This window comes from Saccopteryx bilineata, chromosome 3 (genome assembly GCF_036850765.1).
Source record: "Saccopteryx bilineata isolate mSacBil1 chromosome 3, mSacBil1_pri_phased_curated, whole genome shotgun sequence".
Taxonomy (NCBI): domain Eukaryota; kingdom Metazoa; phylum Chordata; class Mammalia; order Chiroptera; family Emballonuridae; genus Saccopteryx; species Saccopteryx bilineata.
In genome coordinates, this window is record NC_089492.1 from 52,470,421 (window position 1) to 52,496,836 (window position 26,416).

General features: G+C 35.9%; 1 protein-coding gene across 1 annotated transcript in view; it reads right to left on the bottom strand.

Annotated features, from left to right (window-relative positions):
- Positions 1 to 1,060: 1,060 nt before the first annotated feature.
- Positions 1,061 to 26,416, bottom strand: part of TCEA1 (transcription elongation factor A1) — a 76,316-nt gene continuing 50,960 nt past the window's right edge. The window contains exons 4-10 of the mRNA XM_066266128.1: positions 24,444 to 24,531; positions 21,413 to 21,558; positions 20,252 to 20,308; positions 18,976 to 19,130; positions 15,083 to 15,229; positions 5,294 to 5,365; positions 1,061 to 2,504 (exon numbers count right to left, since the gene is read on the bottom strand). Coding sequence (XP_066122225.1) covers positions 2,496 to 2,504; positions 5,294 to 5,365; positions 15,083 to 15,229; positions 18,976 to 19,130; positions 20,252 to 20,308; positions 21,413 to 21,558; positions 24,444 to 24,531 — 674 coding nt within the window. The 3' untranslated portion in view covers positions 1,061 to 2,495. The remainder of the gene's footprint in view (positions 2,505 to 5,293; positions 5,366 to 15,082; positions 15,230 to 18,975; positions 19,131 to 20,251; positions 20,309 to 21,412; positions 21,559 to 24,443; positions 24,532 to 26,416) is intronic.

The following is a 26,416-nucleotide window of genomic DNA, read 5'->3' on the forward strand; positions in this document are numbered from 1 at the left end:
CGTAAGGTATATAGAGCTATCAATGTTTGGGTGTACATATTTCAGAACTTTTGCCATGGTCTAATAAAAGTTATTAATCAATATTCATCTCTCAGGGGAGCAAGAAAACCAAGGTGATTATTTTCTGCTTCCCCAGGATGATTCTTCATTAATTGCCACATTTACCTAACTTAATTCCTCTATATGTTCATTTAACATAGTTACTTTGTCCTGGCAATAAATATCAAAAATATTAAATATTATCACAGATGACTATCTCAAATGACTTATCTTGATAACATTTGCCTGTAGCTACTTTAAAACTGGCTAGTTGCCCGACCAGGTGGTGGCGCAGTGGATACAGCATTGAACTGGGATGCGGAGGACCCAGGTTCGAGACCCCAAGGTCACTAGCTTGAGCGTGGGCTCATCTGGTTTGAGCAAAGCTCCCAGCTTGGACCCAAGGTCGCTGGCTTGAGCAAGGGGTTACTCGGTCTGCTGTAGCCCCACGGTCAAGGCATATATGAGAAAGCAATCAATGAACTAAGGTGTCTCAAAAATTGATGATTGATGTTTATCATCTCTCTCCGTTCCTGTCTGTCCCTATCTATTCCTCTCTCTGACTCTATCTGTAAAAAAAAGCCAAAAATAATCAAAAATAAAACCTGGCTAGTATTATCCAATAGTAAGACTTGCTATTTGGTCTCTCATATCATATTAAATGCACACAGTGATGTGAGCATGTGCTCTCCTCAGAACCACCCCTGCACCGTTCACCAGAGGTTCAGAAAAACAGAAAAAGGCTATGTACCACTGTTCAACACTAGTCTTTACTTAAAACCAGCAGGCATCACTTATTTAAAATTGTACTTTAAAAACACAGAAGTTGGAAGAGTAGAACTTTTTAAACAAAAGGAAAAGCAAAGGTTTAATGTTAAATAAAATGACAGAATGTCATAAAATTTAATAACAAGAAATTTTATTGAATTACAAATTTTAAAATGTAATATTTAATTTATGTGGGATGATTTTATTCTTAAAACCCATTCTTTCAAAAATGCACTTTATTTTTCAAATAAAACAAAAGGTTAATCTGTGAACTAACAAAGTAAAGACAGAGTCATTATCAGTGGGCCAATTCTTACATATGGGGTCTTAATAAGAACCTTTAAATGTTGTCTTCTGTATTGCATCACACTGATGTCCAATAAGAAATAAGAAAATGAGAGCAAAGGGGAGTGAAAGCACATACTGAGGTCTTTCTGCAGGTGTGTGACAGAATATAGAATTAGCATGATAAGCTGTAGACATTTTAACAGTGGCCTTTAAGTGTACTAAAGCAAGCGTACCCTAAGGAACTTAGGTAAAAATCACTTTTTCTTATTCCCAATCAAACAATACACACATAAACAAAAAGTCAAACTTAATTGTAATATCTATACTATAAAATAGGTTGCATTATAGCCCAAATATTCAGTTTATTCAAAAACCTTATTGATTGTGTAACAGTAAAAGTCAGCTTATTAGACTCAGGACAAAAATATTTTCTATAAACTTTAATATGTAAATAATTATATAATCCTTAAACTAAATCCTTGGCCAGTATAGATTTCCAAATCAAAATTAAGTCATGAACTGTTTCTAATAACTGCACTATCATAAAATGCTAACATTTCCTTTCCAGTATGTCTTCCTATGAGAGGAAAATAGACACTTTCATTCTTTGCCTGTGGTGGGATTTATGAAAAGCCTACTAAATTAAACTGTCCTACAAAACTAAAATACACTATAAAGTCAAACAGGTAAATAAACAACAAAACCAAACTGATTTCAACAAAGTCATGTTTCCAAAAAGTAAAATAAATCTATTAAGAACAAGTAATAAACATGTACAAGAAATTACAAGAAATGATGATCACATTAGTTACAAATGCAAAATAGTATCTAATTATCCCAAACTTGTGAATATAATAATGAAAAAATTTAAAATGCTAGTCAAATATTATGTACAATTTAGATAAGCTGGTCAAGTATTATTTGAATACACCCCACATTCCATAAACTTATAATTATATTACCTTTCTCCTCCTTTAATATTTGCAGGTACACGCCATTAAGAGGAGAAAATGTAATTTTCAGTTATATATTAACTGAGAAAAATAACATTTCTACCGTTTGCTTCAGACTGTAAAAAAGTTAATTTTCCTTTAAGAAGAAAAAAAGGTAAAAATAAACTGCCGAAAGTTTGATAAAAATTTAATATCAATTTCTTATAAAAATGGAAAAAAATTCTGAAATAGATACCATACAATTATTATGTAGTCTCCCTACTGATCTGAAACTACAGAAGGCATTTAAGAAAGGATTTTATGTAAAAAACAAAGACTAATCCAAAGGATAGATGCATGTTCTTTAAAAGATTTGCAAATAAACTAGTTAGTTCCTTGGCCTAGTTTTAAAGCTAATTACAAAATCCATCTTCTCAATGGTCCAGACATTTTGCCAATTCTTCCGACTCAACAGAACTGTCAAAAAAGGAGAAATATTTTGTTATATCTCTAAATACAGACAATAGGGTGTTAACCCTCCCCCATTTAACACAGCACATTGCTAAGAGAGGCATTTTTTAAAAAGACACTGTATTTTTCCAGATATGAGTTAATTACCTTAAGAGTTTGAGTTTTCCAAATTAGAATTAGTAGAAATATATAACTAAAGAAATAGTATGTAAATTATTTTTTTAAGAACCTCTATTCTAGACACAGAAAACAGTATGGTGGTTACCAGAGACGATGGGGGTTTGCAGAAGGATAAAGAGGGTCTAGATCAGGAGTAGTCAACCTTTTTATACCTACTGCCCACTTTTGTATCTGTGTTAGTAGTAAAATTTTCTAACCACCCACCGGTTCCACAGTAATGGTGATTTATAAAGTAGGGAAGTAACTTTACTTTATAAAATTTATAAAGCAGAGTTACAACAAGTTAAAACATATAATAATAATTACCACGTACTTTAAGTTGGATTTTCGCTAAGTTTGGAAGAATAAATCTTTATAAAACAACTTACTATAGTTAACTTTATCTTTTTATTTATACTTTGGTTGCTCTGCTACCACCCACCATGAAAACTGGAATCCCATTAGTGGGCAGTAGGGACCAGGTTGACTACCAATGGTCTAGGGCAGTGGTCCCCAACCCCCAGGCCACGGACCGGTACCGGTCCGTGGGCCATTTGGTACTGGTTCACAGAGAAAGAATAAATAACTTACATTACTTCCGTTTTATTTATATTTAAGTCTGAACAATGTTTTATTTTTTAAAAATGACCAGATTCCCTCTGTTACATCCATCTAAGACTCACTCTTGACGCTTGTCTCGGTCACACAATACATTTATCCGTCCCACCCTAAAGGCCATTCCGTGAAAATATTTTCTGACATTAAACCAGTCCGTGGCCCAAAAACGGTTGGGGACCACTGGTGTAGGGGGTCAAATATACTGCTCACAATAATTAGGGAATATTTCAAACTGAATATAAAGCGGTAAGAAAAAGCATTTGATTTTTTTATTAAACAAGAACATCAGAAAAGCAAACAAGTCAAAGAAAGTTGTTCAATTATGCAAATAAGATGCAAAGCCAACTTTTAGTTCATTGGTGAAAATGCACTATACAAAGGTCTAAAAATATTGGAGTATCTGCACATTCCCTGATCCCCGAATTTTTGTGAGCAGGTATATGATGATAGAAGGAAACTAGACTTTTGAGTGGTGAGCACACAATGTAATAATATGCAAATGATATATTATAAATTATAGAACTGTACACCAGAAACTTATATAGTGTTATTAACCAAAATTATACCACTTAATTTTAAAATAAAAATAAAACTTCTCAATGTTTTCAGGCTAAAAAAATTCCAAATTTGAACTTCCAGAATAAGCCCCCTAGGCATCTACTTTCTACATTAAACTTTCTTAAATCCAATAGGTACTATGGCAGAACTTACGCTGTAAACGGCCTGTATTCAAAACAAACTGTTATATACTCAATAACACTAATAGTAATAATCCTCATACAAAACAAATCTAAGAACTCTATCTGGAAAAGCCAGATTTGCTCAAGAGGATTAGGGGGGGGAGGGAATATGAATATCCCTCTTGGACCAATGTAAAAACTTTTGCAACTCAGGATAGGAAACACTATTTCAAACCATAAAGACACTCTCAATATTAGTAACTTTCCCAGCTCAGAACTAAATCATTATATAAAATAAAATGGTCTCAATCCCTAAAACAGTAACTAGGGCCAAAGTCCAATACTATACTGTATTTGTGGAAAATATTCCTCCATTGTCTAGCTTTTAATTCACTTCTAATTTTCAGAAAATGCTTTAACCTATGTAATTCCAAACAGACATTAGACTAAAATGTATACGTAAAGTGTAACTAAAAATCTTGTACCAATGTCAGAAAAACTAATAAAAACAACACTTTTTGGAACACCAAGAATTATCAGGCACTTTAAATATATTATCCCTGCTCCTAACTACAACCTATAACTCAGGTAATTATTTACATTTAATACACAACAAAATTACAGCTTAGTACAGGTAACTGGTTAAGGAGTTAAAAACCTATTTGGCTCCAAAGACTTATTCCTACTATGTGAGCCTCCCCAACCCCATACCCTAACATCTCCATATCTATGAACAATAAAAATGCTCTTAGGACACATGTAATTCTTCTCCCAATTTTAAATTATATTATCGTGGCTCACAAAGAATCACTTAAGAACAAATCATTTAAGTAACATAAACTTGCTTGTGTGGGACTATTTCAAGAGTACACAGGCAATATGAAGGCTTAGTGAAAAGTCCACCAAACCATGACTGCGCTAATCTGTAATTCCTAAAATAACACTAAAATTATTAGAGTGAATTTCAACAAAGTAATTTTTCCAGAATCAAAATCTATGATGAGAAGTAATACAGGTAGACAGATTTTATGGAAGTACACAAGTCAAAGCAACTGAATGAGTACAGTATACCTATTTAGGACTGAACCACAGTAATCAAACATATACAATTCAATCCTGTTATCCCTGCACCAAAACAATATGAAGGTAGGCAAGTTAACGGTCTTTATTTCTGACAGAGTACAAAGTAGTATATTGCATTAAAACCAGTCACAGACTCCCATAGTACTGAACAGGGTAAGCATTATGTACATAATTAGGTATCTAGATAGCCTTATGAAAAAACCTGAAAAAAATCATTCTATTATAAATGAGTATGAATCCAAGAAAGTGCCATACCTTCCATCGATTTCCACATTCATTGCAGACAACAAATGTTGTCATTGGTTCATCAGCACTACGAGTTTGTACCTGCAGTAAAATCAAGTGAAAAATATTACTTTTCACAATACTATAAAAAGTCCAACCTAAATAAGAACATTCTACATGAAAATATACAATGAATACAATGGCACCACAATAAAATGTACAACAGCCTGCAATAAGTTCAAACAAGTTAATAATGTCAGAAGAATACACATATCCAAACTTTCATTTTTCCAAGTCCTTCTTTCCTTGCCTTTTCATGTTTAATTTATCCAAGATAAGTAAAAAATCACTTAATGACCCACATTATACTTTTTATAAATGACTAACATATATGAAAACATTTCATCATCACTAAGAAGCATAGAAATATTAATTAAAAGATGTCAATTTTCTCTTACAAATTAGCAAGATGTGAATATTAAACATATTTCATTCTGATAAAAATAACTGTTTTTTTTTTTTGTTTTTTTTTTGCATTTTTCTGAAGCTGGAAACAGGGAGAGACAGTCAGACAGACTCCCGCATGCGCCTGACCGGGATCCACCCGGCCCGCCCACCATGGGGCGACGCTCTGCCCACCAGGAGGCGATGCTCTGCCCATCCTGGGCATCGCCATGTTGCGACCAGAGCCACTCTAGCGCCTGGGGCAGAGGCCACAGAGCCATCCCCAGCGCCCGGGCCATCTTTGCTCCAATGGAGCCTTGGCTGCGGGAGGGGAAGAGAGAGACAGACAGGAAGGCGCGGCGGAGGGGTGGAGAAGCAAATGGGCGCTTCTCCTGTGTGCCCTGGCTGGGAATCGAACCCGGGTCCTCCGCACGCTAGGCTGACGCTCTACCGCTGAGCCAACCGGCCAGGGCCTTAAAAATAACTGCTTTTAAAAGTTAGGTAAAAAGGTAAGAGCCTTAAATATTCATTCTTGTGACCTCAAAACTTGGTATCTTATCTATTCTAAGATGGTAATTAGAAATTCAGAAAACTGTATACAACTCAACATCAGGGAAATGTGTATCAAAACCATATCTAACAGAATGGCTGTTATCAAAGATAAGAGGTAACAAATGTTAGTGAGAATGCAAAGAAAAGGGAACCCTTGTACTTGTTGGTAAGAATGTAAAATGGTAAAGCCATTATGAAAAACAGTATGGAGTTTCTTAAAATTTTAAAAATTGAACTGTTATATAATTCAGCAATCCCACTTCTGGGCCTTTATTTATCTAAGGAAAATGAAATCAGTGCATCAAAAGAATATCCACACATCCATGTTCACTGCAGTATTATTCATAATAGCTAGAATATGGAAACAATCTAAATGTCTGCCAACAAAACAGTAGATTTAAAAAAGTGGTGTATATACATAATAGAATTTTATTCAGCCATAAAAAAGAAAATCTGGCCACCTAAAACATGAATGAATCTGGAGGTATTATGCCAAGTGAAATATGCTAGACAAAGACAAATACTTATATGTGACAAAAAATATATAATAATATACATACATGTGGTCTGTATGTATATATATATATCTATATAAAAAATCATGTAAATGTTCGTTTGTTCAAAATCTTAAATCTCCGAAAGTTCTTCACCGATTGCTTTGAAATTCTGACACAACATTGCATTCGAATACGCACGTTTTTATATACCTACTATTATATAGATGTCACACCTGTGACAGGTAAAAACATGCTTTTTTTGAAAAACAGCACCCTCTGTTGGACATAAAAGCAACACACGCTATACTAAATATTTTACGATTCCATTTCAATGTTATGGGAGAAATATAAATCACACATGGCTAAAGATATTTTCCATCGAATACACAAGGAAAATTCAAATATGAACATGGATTTCACAGCAGAAACCTACAATGAAGCGTTGATAATGATTGAAGATTTGTGCTTAGAAATCGCGAACAAAGTTCTCAATCCATTCGGAATGCCATCACCGAATCAATCTGCTGCTGCTTCATTCAATGTAAAATTGCGTCGTGAACAAAATTACAACACAGGTGATCTTTGGTCATATCAAATATTCCTAAGCTAATGCTTGAGCAAAAAGGCATTTACGATCAAATAATGCAAACTGTCAAAAACAGGGTTGGAGAAATCTTAGATGCACCAGGAGGAACTGGTAAAACATTCCTAATTAGATTGATTCTGGCAGCAATTTGATCCCAGAATGACACAGCCTTAGCTCTTGCATCGTCCGAAATAGCTGCAACATTGCTACCAGGTGGAAGAACTAATCATTCCACTTTGAAATTGCCATTGAACATGCAATTCATTGAAACTCCCACGTGCAACATTTCCAAAGCATCTAGCATGGGAAAAGTATTGCAGAAATGCAAACTTATTGTTTGGGATAAATGCATAATAGCGCAAAAAAAATCGCTTGAGGCTCTTGATCCATCATTGCAAGATTTGCGTGGAAACATCAGATCATTTGGGAACGCATTAATATTGCTTGCAGGAGATTTCAAGCAAACATTACCTGTAATTCCTTGATCAACACCAGCGGATGAAATAAATGCTTGCCTGAAATATTCTACTTTGTGGCGACATGTAAAGACATTAAAATTAACTACAAATATGTGTGTCCAGCTGCAAAACAATTGATCAGCTGAGATATTCTCACATCAATTGCTGGAAATTGGGAATGGAAAGGTGTCAGTTGATCTGACCTCAGGACAAATTTCATTGTCTCATAACTTCTGCAATTTAGTGACATCAAAAGAAGAATTTGAAAAAGCATTTCCCAATATTCAAACCAATTATAAGAATCATGATTGGCTGAGTGAACGAGCTATTCTTGCAGCCAAGAACAAAGACATCTACGAACTTAACAATACTATTCAGTCTAACATTCAAAGCAAGGCAGTCACAGACATGTCTGTTGACACTGTTGTGGAAGCAGATGAAGTGGTTATCCAACAGAATTTTTGAATTCACTCAATCTGCCAAGGATGCCAACGCACGTTCTGCAATTGAAAATCGGCGTGCCAATTATCATGTTGTGAAATATCAACCAGCCAAAGCTTTCCAACGGCACACAGCTTGCAGTAAAAAATTAATGAGCAACGTCGTAGAAGCAACAATCTTGACAGGACCTTTCAAAGGTGAAGATGTCCTCATTCCTCGCATTCCTACGATTCCAAAGGATATGCCATTTCAATTTAAGAGATTGCAATTCCCAATTCCACTAGCGTTTGCAATCACCATCAACAAAGCTCAGGGCCAATCTTTAGAATTGTGCGGTTTAGATCTAGACACGGTTTGCTTCTCACATGGACAAATATATGTTGAGTGTTCTAGAGTAGGCAAACCAGACAATCTCTATATCTGCACAGACAACGGAACAAAAAATATTGTATACCCACAAGCATTGAGAAATTAAACATATTAGAAACGTGCACTTTCTCTTTTTTTCTACTTAACCAGACTGAGCCACAGCAACATGTGGCCAGGTACAGCTAGTATAAAATAAAAGGCTAATTTAATATAAACAGAGAAGAGAATGGTGGTTGCCAGAGGCTGGGAGAAGAAGGAAATGGGGAGATATAAATCAAAGGGTATAAACTTTAGTTGTAGCAAATTCAAGGATCTAATGTACAGCATAACTATAGTTCAAGTAGATCTTACGCATTCTCACCACACACACACACACACACACACACACACACACACACACACACACACAGAGGTTATGTCAGATGACAGATGTGTTAATTATCTTGATCTTGGAAATCATCCCACAATGTACATATATATCAAATCATTACATTGCACACTTTAAATATATAAAATTATATTTGTCAATTTTTTCTCAATAAAGTTGGGGATATAAAACTACATACAGGAATGTTCGAAGAGTATTATTTTATAATAGTACAAACATACTGCAACCATCAAAATATTGAACATTGTTTTTTCTGGATGACAATCTGATAGGTAATTTTAAAATTTTTGTTCAGATTTTTCTGTATTTTCTAAATATTCTACATGTAGGTACTACATGTTGCTTTCTTTTTTTTATTGATTTTAATTTATTGTGTTTACATAGATTCTAGTGTGGCCCCAAATGCATCCCCTGCTTAAATTCTTTTAAAAGCAAAACACTAATTGTATATTTAGGAAATGTGTTAACAACATTCAGGTAAAATCAAAGACTGGGAACACATAAAGCAACAGAGATAGCATAGCAAAAAGGAAAAAAAAATACATTCATAAATATCCTCAGGATCTAAAGGAAGAAAAGATAAAATCACACTCAATATAATAATTGGAAATGTCAATGTTTTTACAAGTTTTTTTTAAGTTAAAGAAAAAAATATTTGCAAAGTTTTTCACATAAATGCATTAAACAGTAAGCAAGAAAATACAATTTAAAAAATATTTTCATAAATAAAATTTACATAATTTAAAATATTAAATAATCAGAAAAGCAGCACAGTCAATGAATTAAAATAAAATACCAACATCATTAGGTGATAATAGATCCCAAAGGTTATGTTTGTAGATTTTATAAATGAGATTAATTTCGTGTAGGAGGGCTGTACCGTAAAATAGAGAACAAACCTAAATGCCTGAGACAAAAAAAGTGGAAAAATCGGCCAATGAGCAACCAGGAGGTAAAGAAGAAAGTAGGTGAACTACTCAGGTGAAGAGTGACCATCTCTGGTAACCATGATCATTCTGCTGCAGGCCTCCAGGGCCACGAAACCAATGGACCTGTAGGGTGAGAGCACGGCCCATGGGTATACAGACAAAACATGCCTTCATGAATATCTATCTGGGCAATGTCGCCTACATGGACCACTGAGGGCATTGTATGGTCAACTGTGATGACCTACGTGTAACAGGTCATAATGCTTGCTATGATCACATGATGCAGCAATCCCACCTGTGAATATATGTATATATACCCAAAAGAATTGAAAGGAATATCTCAAAGAGGTGTTTGTACATTCAAGTTCAATAGCAGTGTTATTGTTCACAATTGACCCAAAGTGGAAGCAACCTAATATCCATCAACAGATAAAATGTAATGTGCATACAATGGATTATTCAGCTTTAAAAAGGAAGAAAAGTCAGGCATGTGTTATAAACATTATGCTAAGTGAAATAAGCCAGTCATAAGAATACAAATACTGTGTAATTCATTTATCCATCTGACTACCTAAAACAGACAAATTCAGAACCTGGTGATAGGAGCTGGGGAGAAGGGCAAATGGGGAGTTGTTCAATGGTATGGAAGTTCGGCTTTGCAAGAGGAAAAGAGTTCTGAAGATTAGCACAACACTATAATAGTAAATTATACACACTGCTCACAAAAATTAGGGGATCAGGGAACATGCAGATACTCCAGTATTTTCAGTCTTGTATAGTGAATTTTCACCAAGAAAATGGTTGGTTTTGTATCTCATTTGCATAATTGAATAACTTTCTTTGACTTGTTTGCTTTTCTGTTGTTGTTTAATAAAAAATCAAATGTTTCTTTTCTTGCTTCATATTCATTTTGAAATATCCTCTAATTTTTGTGAGCAATATATTTAAAAATGATCAAGCTGATAAATTTTAGGTTATATGTAATATAAACTAAAAATTTAAAAACAAATTAAAAAGAGAACTTAGCCAAAATAAATAAGCTAATATATATATGATATATGATATGTAATATATCATATATATATGATAGACTCCTGCACACACCCAGACCAGGATCCACCCAGCCAGCTCCCTACCAGGCGATGCTCTGCCCGTTAGGGCTGCTGCTCTGGTTGCTTGGCATCCAAGCTATTTCACCACCTGAGGTGAGGCAACGGAGCCATCCCTGGGACCAACTTTGCTTGAACCATTCAAACTATGGATGTGGGAGGGGAAGTGGGGGAGAACCGATGGGTCACTTCTCCTGTGTTCCCTGATGGGAATTGAACCCAGGACTTCCACAGGCTGAGCTGATGCTCTACCACTGAGCCAACCAATCAGGGCCAAGCTAATACAATTTTTTAAGATTTTAGCCACACAAGATTATAGACTTTTTGACTTCTCCAATGAAGAGAATTACTAGAACCAAAGGTTTCTAAAACAGAAAGATTATATCTTTAAATAATATATTCCTGGATGAACGTGACAATGCATTAGTTAGAAGTTATTCTTTAGTTTAATTAAGTTATGGGGGAGAGGAGATGGGTGAAGGTAAGAATCTAAATATTAACAATACTGCATTTTGAATAAGGTATATTTAATTTAGAGAAATAAGATTCCAGTATATCACCATTTCAAAGATCAGAAGCTCCACAATACCAGTATCAAAAGCCCAAAGATAAAGAGCCATTCTCAAAATTGCAGCATTTTGATTATTTAAGGCCTTCAGATAAAAGCAGTTTAAAAAAATCTTTCTGAAATATTTTACGTAATATGTAATATTGCTGTATTGGGCCCTAAAAGTAAATATGAGAAAACTTTTCCTTTCTTTGAAAAATTCTGATGTCTTATGGGTACATATTAACCAAAAGACACATTTAGTTCTTTAATACCTGTTGTTTTACCAACAAATCTGGAAGTTTTCTAACTAAAGATAGAATTTTTTGACTGTTAAGAAAAATATACTGACTTCATCTCTAGACTAGGCTCTTTTTGTTACAAGAAACTATTTTCCTGGTTTTTTCTGATTTACTTATTTCGCTTCATATCATGTTATCAAGATCCCACCATTTTGCTGTAAATGTTCCAATGTCATCATTTCTTATGGCTGAGTAGTATTCCATAGTGTATATGTGCCACATCTTCTTTATCCAGTCATCTATTGATGGGCTTTTTGGTTGTTTCCATGTCCTGGCCACTGTGAACAATGCTGCAATAAACATGGGGCTGCATGTGTCTTTACGTATCAATGTTTCTGAGTTTTGGGGATATATACCCAGTAGAGGGATTGCTGGGTCATAAGGTAGTTCTATTTTCAGTTTTTTGAGGAACCACCATACTTTCTTCCATAATGGTTGTACTACTTTACATTCCCACCAACAGTGTATTATTCCATACGTAGGTGGGACATAATAGTGAAACTAAGAGACATTGATAAGAGTGTGGTGGTTACGGGGGGGAGGGGGTGGGGAGGGGCACAAAGAAAACAAGATAGAAGGTGACAGAGGACAATCTGACTTTGGGTGGTGGGTATGCAACATAATTGAATGACAAGATAACCTGGACTTGTTATCTTTGAATATATGTATCCTGATTTATTGATGTCACCCCATTAAAAAAATAAAATTATAAAAAAAAAAAAAACAACTATTTTCTTTCTCTCTTTTTTTTTTTTTAAGTGAGAGGCAGGGAGGCAGAAAGACAGACTCCTGCATGCACCTGGTTCCACCTGACAAGCCCCTTACTGGGCAATGCTCTGCCTTTCTGTGGCCTTTGCTCTGTTGCTTGCCAACTGTGCTGTTTTAGTGCCTAAGGGAAGGCCATGGAGCCACCCTCAGCACCTGGGCCAACTTGCTCTATCCAATTAAACCATGAATGCAGGAGAGAAGGAGAAAGAGACAGAAAGAGAAAGAAAGAGAGGGAGGAGGGGTAAGAGGAAAGGTAGAGAAGCAGATGGTCGCTTCTCCTGTGTACCCTGACTGGGAATCAAACCTGGATCATCCACATGCTGGGGCAACACTCTACCACTGAACCAACCAGCAAAGGCCAAGAAACAATCTTTTTTAATCATAGACGCTTATACATTTTAAAGAAGGTTTAACTTTTAAATACCTTCCTATTTATACTTAATTCTACCATATGGCATTTTTAAAATGGAATTTTTATTGCTAAGATTTTTCTACTGATTAAAATAAAGCAATTCCAACTCGGAATTTTCTGAGACTACTTTCATATGCTGATATATTTTAGTAACTATCAATAGTAATACTTTTAAAAAATATTGAAATATCAGATACAGTAAGTCCCCAAGCTACAAACATCGACCTATGTACAATTTGTACTTACGGAGTACTGTAAGGGCTATTGGTAATCAACTACAGTTGGATATCAGTGAAAATGCTAACATAGAGTTACTCGACACCCATGGCAAAGAACTAACCAATGAAGACTTTATAGAACTAGAGCAGCAGATTATAGCATTTAGGAAAGAAAACAGGGACCTAGAAACTCCAGAACTGAAAAAGTTTTCTGCAAAAAAGAGTGAGCTGATGTTTTTCATTTCACTGAGCAGGAATGGCAAAGTTAGAGGAGCTAGATCCTGATACACGTATGTTCATCAAAGTTTACTGCAGTTACCAAAGGCCTGAGATGATACAGGGCCATTTATGATGAGAAAAAAATAAGCTCTGTACAACCCTGCCTTGATGCCTACTTCAAGAAACTGACTCCAGCAGCAGAATTTAACCCTGACTCTAACACTAGCCCCAATCTCTCCAACAAGTCCATTGTTTTCTGCATCATCCAAGATGTTTAAGGTTGAATTTGAAAATGTTTAAGTATTTATATGCACAGAAAGGTAAAAATAAATACTATGTTAAGACAAACATCAAAGTTGCATTAACAGGTAAATGTACCTGTTCCAACTTACGTACAAATTCAACTTAAGAACAGACCTACAGAACCTGTCTCATTTGTAACCCAGGGACTGCCTATATAAAACTACAGCTAAATAAACACTTCAAGAGGTAAAGGACTTTAGACTGGTTAAATTAAGTATATCTGAAAATAAAGTCTTCAATTTTAGAAAATAAAAAAGAGGAAGAAGCTTATAAAACATGCTACTAATGTGTTTAGAAAAATTGGGGTAAAGAACATATTCATGTTTGCAAGTATATGTGTGTATACACACACACACACACACACACACACACACACACACAAAACATGTAGAAAGCCATACAACAAACTAGTCATCCTGGTTTATATCCATGGAGCGGAGACCAGGTAGCTCTCCATTATGGGGAGAAGCTTTCTCCATTATGTCATATTTTATACCTTTAGATTCTTAACCTTAAGAATATACTTTTAAATATAAAAAAGTAAAGGTTCAACTAATACGTTAATAATGTTATTTAAGTGCTTAATTTTCTGTCAGGCAGAAAATTCAATTCCCTAAATATCTCTATTAACCTGAAACACAACAGCAAGTTATTCCTTTGGGGGAAAATTCAGATTCAGCAAATTATAGATACAGCACAAAAACCTATCTGGCAAATGAAACTAATGACAGTGATAATACACCATTTTCAATATGCATATGCAACTAAAATAAATGTAACATGACTTTTCAGCTGTTCAAAAACGAAAAGGTTAGTCATATCATATATAATTAATATATAAGGCATCAATATGTTGCAAAAAAGAAATAAATATCTGGAAACCAGTTAAGCTAAAATTTCCTACACTCTATGTGAGGGAGAACAAAGAACTTTCCTTAAATTATAAGAGTCTGCCAAAAATATATATAATAACTTGTTTACATACTAATAATCAATTGCTTATTAACTCAGAAAAAACATGGCCATTTTACTAAATTCTACAGTATTTTATATATTTTACTTAATTGATATAGCTTTCACAGTAACAATTTCATAAAAGTATAAACAACTTATTTACAATTAATTAGAATATTAGTATTAAGAAAGCACTTTTAAGAGATCACATTACCTCTTGAAAAATTATCAAAGTATACTAGTAATTATCTTTACTATTATTTCTGAAACAAAAATTGCAAGTACTTTAACATGAAAATAAAAATCTATGAACAATCACGAACCTGAGTGTAAGTACAATTCTTCTTTTTACATTTGCCACATGTGAATAAGTCAGTCTGGGTTCCACCCGTCTTGGCCATCTGATGCTCTCTAATGGCTTCTTTGGTCAAGTTTTTCCGCATCTCTTTGAGCTCATCACTAGCCATTTCCTGTTAAGAAGATGGCATAATACTCAGTACAGACATCTTCTACATATAACTTGATTTTTTTATGCTCAATTAGCTTAAAAATAATAGAACCAAAATCAACTTTTTAAAGTTTTAAAAAGTGAAAAATTAATATTTTTCCTCAAAGGATTCATGAGTTTGCTTCCTTTTAAAATCTCTTCAAAAAACAAAAATTCTTCAAATACTTATGTAAGTTCATATGTGAAAACTGCTTTTAATTACTGAATAAAAGCTTATAAACAGCCTGACCAGGCAGTGGCACAGTGGATAGAGCATCAGCCTGGGACGGGGAGGACCCAGGTTCGAAACTCTGAGGTCGCTGGCTTGAGCATGGGATCACAGACATGACCCCATGGTCGCTGGCTTGAACCTAAGGTTACTGGCTTGAGCAAGGGGTCACTTGCTCTGCTGTAGCCCCCTGGTCAAGGCAAATATGAGAATACAATCAATAAACAACTAAAGAGCTGCAACAAAGAATTGATGCTTCTCATCTCTCTCCCTTCCTGCCTGTCTGTCCATCCCTATCTGTACCTCTCTCTGACTCTCTCCTTGTCTCTGTCAAAAAAAATAAAAGTTTATAAACAATGTAATTCTGTACCAATGAGCATCTCTAGTGTCTAAATTGTGATCCCCTCCCAAAAAAGGAAACAAGAACCTTTGGAGAAATGTCTGGTTCCAGTTTTGAGTTAAGAAGTGCCCAGGACAAGCCAAGATCATCTTCTTGTGCCAAAAAGCACAGACGCTACCAAAAACTTTCAAGTCAAATGGATAGAGGAACTAAAATGAACGAGTCAGTCAAGGATAGGACAATTTCTTCAGCCATCAAAATAAATTACTGGAAAGAACAAATCCTTACTGAATCAAGTTACACGTCCATTATACTTTAAAAGGAAAGCACATAAACCTGTGCAAAAACAGTAACAAAAGCTCCACTGACAGTAATTACAGCACCAACTCCTCATTCTGGTAACTGTTAACTAAGGGGAAAGAACTGCACACTTGCCCTGGCTTTCCTATCCAAACCAACAGAGCAAAGCCCAAGTTTATAAGGATAAATGCTTCTTTATCAAAGAAATCTAGCTAATAAGTGTGAAAGGAAGGACACTATTTTAGAAATTACTATTTTTCAATTCCTAATAAAACAATCAATTCAGGCAAGGATCACAAGTGGATGAACAACACATTAATGGAAAGGGCAAAGGAGAATTTTACAATGAAGGAAACAAATTTGTCAGTACCCAAACTCACTGATGAATCTCAGAATACTAAGAGCAGAGCATTGTGATGCAATATGAAGTAAAAAGCACCACACTTACTAAGTATTTACGCAGAAAAAAAAGTTCAACTCATGCCTGACCAGACGGTGGCTCAGTGGATAGTCCGTCAGACTGGGACGGGGAGGACCTAGGTTCCAAACCCCAAGGTCACCGGCTTGAGCGTGGGCTCATCTGGTCTGAGCAAGGCTCACCAGCTTGAGCCCAAGGTCGCTGACCTGAGCAGGGTTATTCGGTCTGCTGTAACCCCTCAGTCAAGGCACATATGAGAAAGTAATAAATGAACAACTAAGGTATCTCAATGAAAGAATTGATGCTTCTCATCTCTCTCCCTTCCTATCTGTTCCTCTCTCTGACTCTCTGTCTCTGTCACACACACACACACACACACACACACACAAGTTCAATTCATATGTAGAACAGTCAATTCATACTGCTAATACAGGAGAAATAAACTGGTTTCAACAAGTGAATGTCAAGAAGAAAAAAACAGAGTGATAGAAGAAATTTCTTTTTTTGTGTGTATTTTTCTGAAGCTGGAAACAGGAAGAGATAGTCAGACAGACTCCCGCATGCACCCGATCGGGATCCACCTGGCACGCCCACCAGGGGGCGATGCTCTGCCCCTCCAGGGCGTTGCTCTGTTGCGACCAGAGCCACTCTAGCGCCTGGGGCAGAGGCCAAGGAGCCATCCCCAGCGCCCGGGCCATCTTTGCTCCAATGGAGCCTCAGCTGCGGGAGGGGAAGAGAGAGACAGAGAGGAAGGAGAGGGGGAGGGGTGGAGAAGCAGATGGGAGCTTCTCCTGTGTGCCCTGGCCGGGAATCAAACCTGGGACTCCAGCACGCCAGGCCGACGCTCTACCACTGAGCCAACCGGCCAGGGCCAAGAAATTTCTTTAGACACACATACACACACAATCTTAAAAGAGTGAACTAAAGGGAATGTGTAGATGGATCCTGATACAAAATAATGCACAACCAGGAAAAAAAGCTATGAACTAAGTATTAGATAATAATAAGGAATTATCACTAGCTTTGCTGGGAAGAGAAATATATATATATATATATTTATATATATATACAAATACAAATATATTTGTATAAAAATACAAATATATATATATTTGTATTTTTCTGAAGCTGGAAACGGGGAGAGACAGTCAGACTCCCGCATGCGCCCGACCGGGATCCACCCGGCACGCCCACCAGGGGGCGATGCTCTGCCCCTCCGGGGCGTCGCTCTGTTGCCACCAGAGCCACTCTAGCGCCTGGGGCAGAGGCCAAGGAGCCATCCCCAGCGCCCGGGCCATCTTTGCTCCAATGGAGCCTCAGCTGCGGGAGGGGAAGAGAGAGACAGAGAGGAAGGAGGGGGGTGGGGTGGAGAAGCAAATGGGCGCTTCTCCTGTGTGCCCTGGCCAGGAATCAAACCCGGGTCCCCCGCACGCCAGGCCGACGCTCTACCGCTGAGCCAACCGGCCAGGGCCGAGAAATATACTTTTAAAGATACTTCTTAGTATGTAGAAGTAAAGGCACATGTTTGAGACTGCTTGAAAATAATTCAGGAGAAAAAGATAAAATAGTGATAAATGAAAAAGGTACAAATTCTTGAAAATACTTGAAGCCTGAGTAACAGACATATGGGGTTTCATTACACTAAGTTCTCTATTTTGTGAAAGTTTAATATAATCTTAAAGAGTTTTTTTTTTTAAATGAATTTGGAAAATATAGCAATGATATCTGCTATATAAAAAGAATAATTTACTCTCCTGGATGCTTAAGAAAATAATAAATGTAAATACACTATTGCTATTATCTATGAACAGTTATTTGTATAAATAGCCAATTATAAATTTTATTTTTGCTACCATCTCTAAATAAATTTAAGGAGTAGTCAATAAGATGAACCAATTTTGTCAAGTTTAACCATAAAAAGAGTTCAGAGATTTTAAAGTCTGCAATTAGCAGTTCAACTCCTTGATTCTACACGAATCCACAATAAGTTAAAACCGTTGTCTTCAGACAATGATTTAAGGTAAAATTATGATACAGTTGTGACAGGGACAAAGTACTGATGCCAAGAAATTCAACACCTTAAGTATTTGTATAGTACATTGTATATCCAGTGGTTGGCAAACTCATTAGTCAAGAGAGCCAAATATCAACAGTATAACGATTGAAATTTCTTTTGAGAACCAAAATTTTAAACTTACACACTATATAGGTAGGTACATTCCTTATCGAGGTAGCGCCTGCATGTGGTATTTTGTGGAAGAGCCATACTCAAGGGGTCAAAGAGCCGCATGTGGCTCACAAGCCATGGTTTGCGGACCACTGGTGTATACAAATACATCAGTATAGCTAGTGATGATTTATTATATATGTAGTACTCCTATAGTACTTCATGATTTAAACACACCTGACATCATTGGAATCGTTACATTCAGATACACTTACCTCTGCTGTCATTCTAGCAAATAAGTCAGGAGGGATATTCCCACACAGTACATTTTTCCTTAAATTTGGATTCTTTGCATCCTTAAGATTTGATATTCTACTTCGTACTCTATTTTTGTATTTCATATCTGTATTTCTTATTTCTTGATATATAGGTATTGGTCATTAAGGAAAAAAGGTTAAATTATAAAAGTAAGATTTTTCCCACAAAAAACTATTTCAAATTTATATTAAGTTAACAACAAGGCTCTGTTTCTGCCCAATTCCTTGATCTGTAGCTGGCAAATAATAGTAATTGTACTTCTAGGTTATGAATAAGCAATGCTTTCTTCTTAATGTTTAATGCCAGAAGCACACAAATTAAAAGAATTTCAGAAAAAGCTCAGGTACTCAACCATAGCTATAAAACTTGCAAAAAAGAGCTTGAACAAGCTTTAACTTGCCCAAATCTGAATTCTAACAAGGATTCTAAGTCTCGAGCACTACACAGAGTTCTCTTGAGGACCCTATGAGAAGAGACCATTCATCATAGTAGCCCCGAAGGTTCCTCTCCCTGCTCATCAAAAGCTAGTCTAGCAGATTCTTCTCAAAAGAATAGGCCAGAGCAGAGGCTGGGCCCTGAGGAGGTCCCTTTCTACATGGTTATTTCCTCAACCAGAATGGTCCCACTGTCACCTAGATGTTCCATGCTCCCTGTACCTACATGTAAAGCCTCACTTCCAGAGCCCTTTCCATGGTGCCCCCTCCAGGAAAATGTGCTCAGTGGATTGTGTATGCTTTGCTGAGCTCACCCCAAATGTGAAACCTGACTTCGCACTTACTAGTGTGTGTTTTGCATGCCCTTCTGCACAGCTTCAATTGAGATGCTACATTCTCATTTGCATGGCAGAAAAATGAAAATGTAATCAATACTATGTGCTTTACTTCTAAATGACAGGAAAAAAGAATAAAAGTAAAATGTATGGCCATCTCCTTTCCCATTAAAACACTACAATCAAGATGGAAACTGAAGAATATAAATCAAGTAAAAAATTTAAAATTCTATACAGGAAGACAGTTTTATAATTAATCTCGCAGATCACTTAAAACAATTATGCATGCCCTGGCCAGAGAGCTCTGTTGGTTTGAGCATCATCCTGAAGCATAGAGGTTGCTGGTTCAATTCCCAGTCAGGGCACATACAGGAACAGATTGACATTCCTGACCTTCATTCTCCCTTCCTTTCTCTCTAAAATCAATTAAAAAATTAAATTATGCATATAGACATAAAGGATATCTTCCTCAATTTGAGATCCTAATTCTTCCTCGTCAGCTCCAATAGCGATGTGGTCATCTAAACAGAGACACAAAGAATTATCAAAAATAAGTAACTGTAACATATTTTTCAAAATTCAAAACAGTAAATTAAACTACATCCCTATTTCTTTAACCTCATTTGCCTTTCATAAAGAATCCTTTTAGTTTAGTTTCATTAGAATATGGTCTTTTTACTACCCATTAGACTCCTCTTCTGGATTCATCTACTGTCCACAGTGCTCCTTATCCCACAGGAGTGGGGAATTACGTGATCTAGAAGGTAATTCCTCATTTCACAACTCCATACAGTCTGGCTGGCTCCAGCAGAGAATGGAAAATGTTATAGAAAGAACTGTCTTGTCTCCTGTGACTCAGACTCCAATGCGCAGAAACCAATAATTTCATCTGCCAAGCACATACAGTATAAGGACACACTGAGAAGATGCCTAAGCAGATACTCAAAAGAATAGGAGAGAATAAAAAGAAAGTAGTAGGAAGAAAAAAGAAAAATATAAAAAAAAATAGTAAGGGAATAAAAGTAGGTTCAGTATAACAGAAAAAAAGATGAATTTCTTTAAGATGATAAGTAAATATTCTTGTCTATGACACTTTAAAGCCAAATTTTTACATAATAAAAATGAGTACCAAATTAAATTAAATTAAAACTCCCATATATAAACCAAAATCTCATTTCCTTTCTTAAAAAGTAAAAACTAAAATTATGAATACAAAACTTATATACAATATGTCACACTAACATTTAACAATGGGACCCAAATACAATATGATTAACTGTCTACAGGGGAAGAAGTAATTAGCTTGCAGACTAAATGTGTGTGTGTGTGGGGGGGGAGTTGCAGGAAGATTTGTGAAAAAAAGTTTAAATTACTATGAATAGAGAAATATTCATATATTAGAAGGAATCCACTTCTTGGAATCATAAAGTAATAAGCAGAGGCCTCAGTTATGCCAATACCTACCCGGCTTCAGTAACCACTATTAACAAAAACTATTCCCTGGGCTAAGCAGTGGTGGGCAGCTATCAATGGGATGCTCCTGGTAAAACAATAAAGGTGCACATGGCACTGGTGGTGATGATGATCAAAGGACAGAGCACAGACACAAAGTACACTAAACTTACCTCCTGTCCGAAGAGCAGCAGCAAGCATCTCCCTACACTTTAACCGTACAGAATCAGAAGTGCTTGGTGCCCGGGGAAACGATGACACGTAAGTATCTCGAGCATTTGTCTCATCCTTTCTGCTGCTTACATTGCCACTGGAGCTACTAAAATACACACACACACACACACACACACACACACACACAAATCAGGGAAAACAAAATAACATTATTACTATCACTCTCTAAAAACAAATATTTTTTGGTCTAAATAAATGAGATAACATTAAAATTCTAGTAAAGAGAAATCACATATCTTTAAACATTTAACCTTGATTTTCGTTTTAAATAGAGAATATATATATTATAGCCCAATACAGTAAATGAAAATCCAAAGATCTTGATTATGAGGAAAGGGGTAAAAAAATGGCACCAGAGAATATGACAGCTCTCAACCAATAAAAAGCAGAGGAGGAATGTTGGAAAAACCCTATTCCAATTACATAATGAGTTTTACATTTAAAACATCCCCATTAGGAAAAAAAAAATCCCCATTAGGATAAAAACCATGTGTAGTGAGAAATGAGCTGTGAGAATATAAAACGTCTCAATTTCTCCCCAGAACCAACTTAATCAGAACAATTTAATAATTTTCCAATGCAACCTAATCATTTCAACTGCTTCTGATTAACTTCTTATATTAGATTCTAACCATAAACTTTTCCCAAGACTAAACCATTCACCCTCCATAGATCTAACTCACTGCATTGCTGCAGATCTCTTTCCTTGTCTTCTCTCCAAAACATAATCCACTGTCAGACTACACATGAGATCAAGGGCAAAAGAGCCATTCTGGATACCTTCTAAGTTTAGTCGTTTCCTTGCTAAAGCTTTCTCAGATTTCCCCGTGTACTCCTAAAGTAATGTCTGCACACAGGTTTGTATCATGACGACTTTTTATATATTCCCCCCCGCCAAACTGGGCTTCTCAAGAGCAAAGACTAGGACTTATTTCTCTCTGTATTTCTATACATAGCATACTACCTGTCAGTGATAAACCAATGAAACACCCAAAGTTTAAAAATCCCACTTCTTAAATACCTTAATCATATGCTTTTGCCTCAATGTGCCTGTGGTCAAATGCCTCAGCTCCCCCCGTGGGAACTGCCCAAGTGGACAATGGAGCCTTCCCCTCACTAACTTCACTATCGCTGGCCCACTTTTAATATTCTGGTGACTCCTTTCCAAACATTTAATGACATAGCTTTCTCCTTAAATTCTTACCCCCAAAGTATAAAACCTTTTCAGCCACAAGTCACTTAGATACAACTTTATATCTTCCTTTAGATGATACCTCAGACTCGTTTCCCCAGTCTTCTTAAAATTTTCTTCAGTGTATGTGTGTGCGCATGCACATGTAACACCAACCACTTTATCTTCATACACAATAACTTAAGCTTTTATAGGTAAGGTCTATCCTTAAACTTCAATTACATAAAACTGATGAAAACTATACTAAGAACCTAATCCCCCTTCAACAGCTATTTAATACATTTATTTATACATTTATATTTTATAGTCAAGGCATTAAATCAGTGACTTCAAATGTCATCAAAGTAGACAAATGGAAACATCTAAAAATTCATAAATTATGGCTTGTACTTTTCAAAAATATAAAGATCATGAAAGACAATGACATACTAAGAATTACTCCAGATAAAGAAAATTAAAGAGATGTGATAACTAAATGCAAAGTGTGATCCACTTTGGGAAAACCTTTTCCCCTTGCAATAAAAGACATTGGAACAATTGCTAAAATATGAATCAAGTCCCTGGATAGAAGAGGAATCAATGTTAATTTCTGGATATTGATATTTTTATTGTGGTTATACATGAGAAAATATCCTTGATCTTAGAAAATACACACTGATGTAGTTAGCATTTAGGAGCATAAAGGGTACATCTGCAAGTGACTTATCTGATTCAAATTATCACCAGTTCCTGTGTGTGTGCCAACATGTGTGCGCATGTATTATATGCATATATACACTGGGCAATTGAGAGTTCTCTGTACTACTTTTACAATTTTCTAAAAGTCTAAAGTTATCTCAAAATAGTTAGAAAAACTGAGTTTTATTAACAAATGGTGTTTAACACTATTTTAGCTTATTTCTTTTATAACAAGTGTATTTAGTGCTAATATGTAAAGGAATAAATAGTACACTGATTTTTTTGTTACTAGAAAGATGAAGAGTACATTATCAATTTTGGAAAAATATTGAGAAATAAATGAAGTTAAAAGGTAGCCTAAAAGTTAAGTGCATCAGAATTTGTTAAAACCATATTTCTAGGCCCCACAATTCCTAATTCAGTAGTTCCAGAGTACAGCTCAAGAATGTGCATTGCTAAAAAGTTGCCAGGTTCCCTGTTCTTCCAAGGGACTACACTTTGAAAACTAATCCCCTAAATCAATGTCAAGTGTTAAACTACAAGCTTCCCAAAAATAGGGGAACTGTTTTTAATCTAGTAGCATATCACTTTTTACATGTTGATATTGCAAAGTTCATTGTGACAGGAAAAGAATAAATGCAAAGGACTCGTAAGAGCTCCAAAACAGTTTAACCCTTCATTTCTGAACTTCACATTATCAGTTCTTATGACAAATAACTAAACTGGGAAGAAAAATAAAAACATAAAAAAGAAAATTAAATCCAGGGCCAAAAAATAAAAACCTAAAACAGAAATATGGTAAATAGAAGATGTAACCATTTGAATCCCTGATCAGTACCTACCTACATTGTTAATTCCAGTAGTGCTATCTCAGAGATTCCATTCAATTAAACTTGTTAAGTACATGTAAATAATTTCTTCTAGTTATGTAGTGTTTTCTAACTCCCTTTTAAATTTCCAGGAAATTTTGTAAGAAACCTTAGAATATTTGGCTAATTCCAACAGAGGAGTACAGATATAGGATCATAAGACTAAGGAGGGGGTGATGGTCAAGTAAAACTATGACTTTCCACATAAATGAATTCCCATGGAGCAAATACCTTTCTTCTCTTGCTTCAGGGCTATTCTGTGCTGTAATTGCAGTATCTTTTTTCTTCTCTTCAGGATCTTTGTCTGTTGATGGTCCATCTAAAAATTTATGAAATCCCTAAGTTGTTAGTATTTATTTTTTTAAAAACTGAACTACTCCATGTTATCAAGCAATTTACAAAACAAAAATTAAAATTCTAAGTTTTCAACAGTAAATAAAATTTATGCAAGCTATTCTAATATGTACTTGGGTATTTTTAACAATGAATGCTTAGTCAACATTTCCAAATAAACTCCCTCACTTGGTGGAAATCACACGTATGTATGCCAAAGGAACCTAAAAAAGAGAAAAGAATAAAAAAGAGACAGAAAGAATATGGAAAAAAACAGTTCTGTCATTTTAAAAACGAAAACTCAAAATATATATATAGCAGTGTTCTTTTAATAATTTTTCATGAAGTCAAAAAATTTAAGATGGTACCCAGAATATAAATATATGTTTCAAGAGTAGTAAAAGAACATTTTCATAGAAAGTACTTCAGGATTAGTAAGGCCTACCTAACACCTCATCAGTTATATGTAAAGGAATATAAAATGCTCAAGCTTTAAACTTAAGGAGGTGAGCAATTAGATACTAGGGAATAAGAGTACATAAAATAGATTAGGCCACTGCAATATTTAAGCAATAAAAAGAAACATTCACATTTAAGTCAAGCAAAACAGCCTTGAAACTGAGTTCAGAAAAATGGATCTACTGTATAATTTTGATCCCTATATAGTTAATAAGAGCTATACAAGTAATTCAATTCTCCACATCTCCCTGTATACAATACAGAAGAACATATATTGAACTGTGTATTAGGACCACCTAGACAGTTTTTAAGCATAACCTCATGATGCTCAAGCTCCCATCCCAATCATTTCAACCTAAATCACTAGCAGTGAGACATGAGCATCAAACTTTTAGGTTCCTCAGATATGCTATCTGAATGAGTGAGTAATATGCTAATCTAAATGAGTAACTGGAAGAGTTTGGTCCAAATCACAATTCTAGAACTTACAAAGGTTATGGTTATCAAACCTGAAGTACAGTTCAAACACCCTACGCTAAGTGTACACTTAGTTTTCACATACTCATTGTTCTCCCCCCCCCCCGTTATTCTCTATAATTCACCTGGAAGACCCCAAACCTAAAGTTGAAGAAAACAACTATCAATAATGGCATTAAAGAATATAGCAAAAACTAGAAATATCTCAGCCCTGGCCAGTTGACTCATTAGTAGAGCATCGGCCCAGTGTATGGATGTCCCAGGATTGATTCCTGGTCAGGGCACACAGGAGAAGAGACCATCTGCTTCTCCCCACCTTCCCCTCCATCTCCCACCTTTTTCCTCTCCCCATCCCACAGCCATGGCTCGATTAATTTGAGCTCACTTGCCCTAGGCACTGAGGATGGCTCCATACAGCCTCCACCTCAGTTCTAAAAATAGCTCAGTTGCAGGCATAGCCCCAGATGGGAAAAGTATCAGCCCCAGACGGGCAGAATACGGGCCCCAGGCATGGTTGCTGCGTGGATCCCAGTTGGGGCACATGCAGGAGTCTGTCTCTGTATCTCCCCTACTCTCACTTAAAAACAAACAAAAAAAACAAAGAAATATTTCAAAAGTAATAGAGTAGAAAGCACTTGAAAATCAATATGGCAAGGTAATGCTATCTAATATGGATCCAAAGCTATCGGAAGAGCAGTGAAACCGATCCTACACACTGCTCTAGAATAGTGCAAATTAGCACAATCCCTTCAGAAAGCCTTAAAAACATTTCTACTATCTGAATATAGTGCTGTGGGCAATACAGAAGAGCCGTGGGGAAGTACTCCAGCTCAGGACTCAGGACTCAGGACTGTCAGCAAACAGATCCCAGCCTGGCTACTGGAGCTCAATACAACTATGCATAAAATGCTCAATCTCTCGGTGCCTCAACTCCC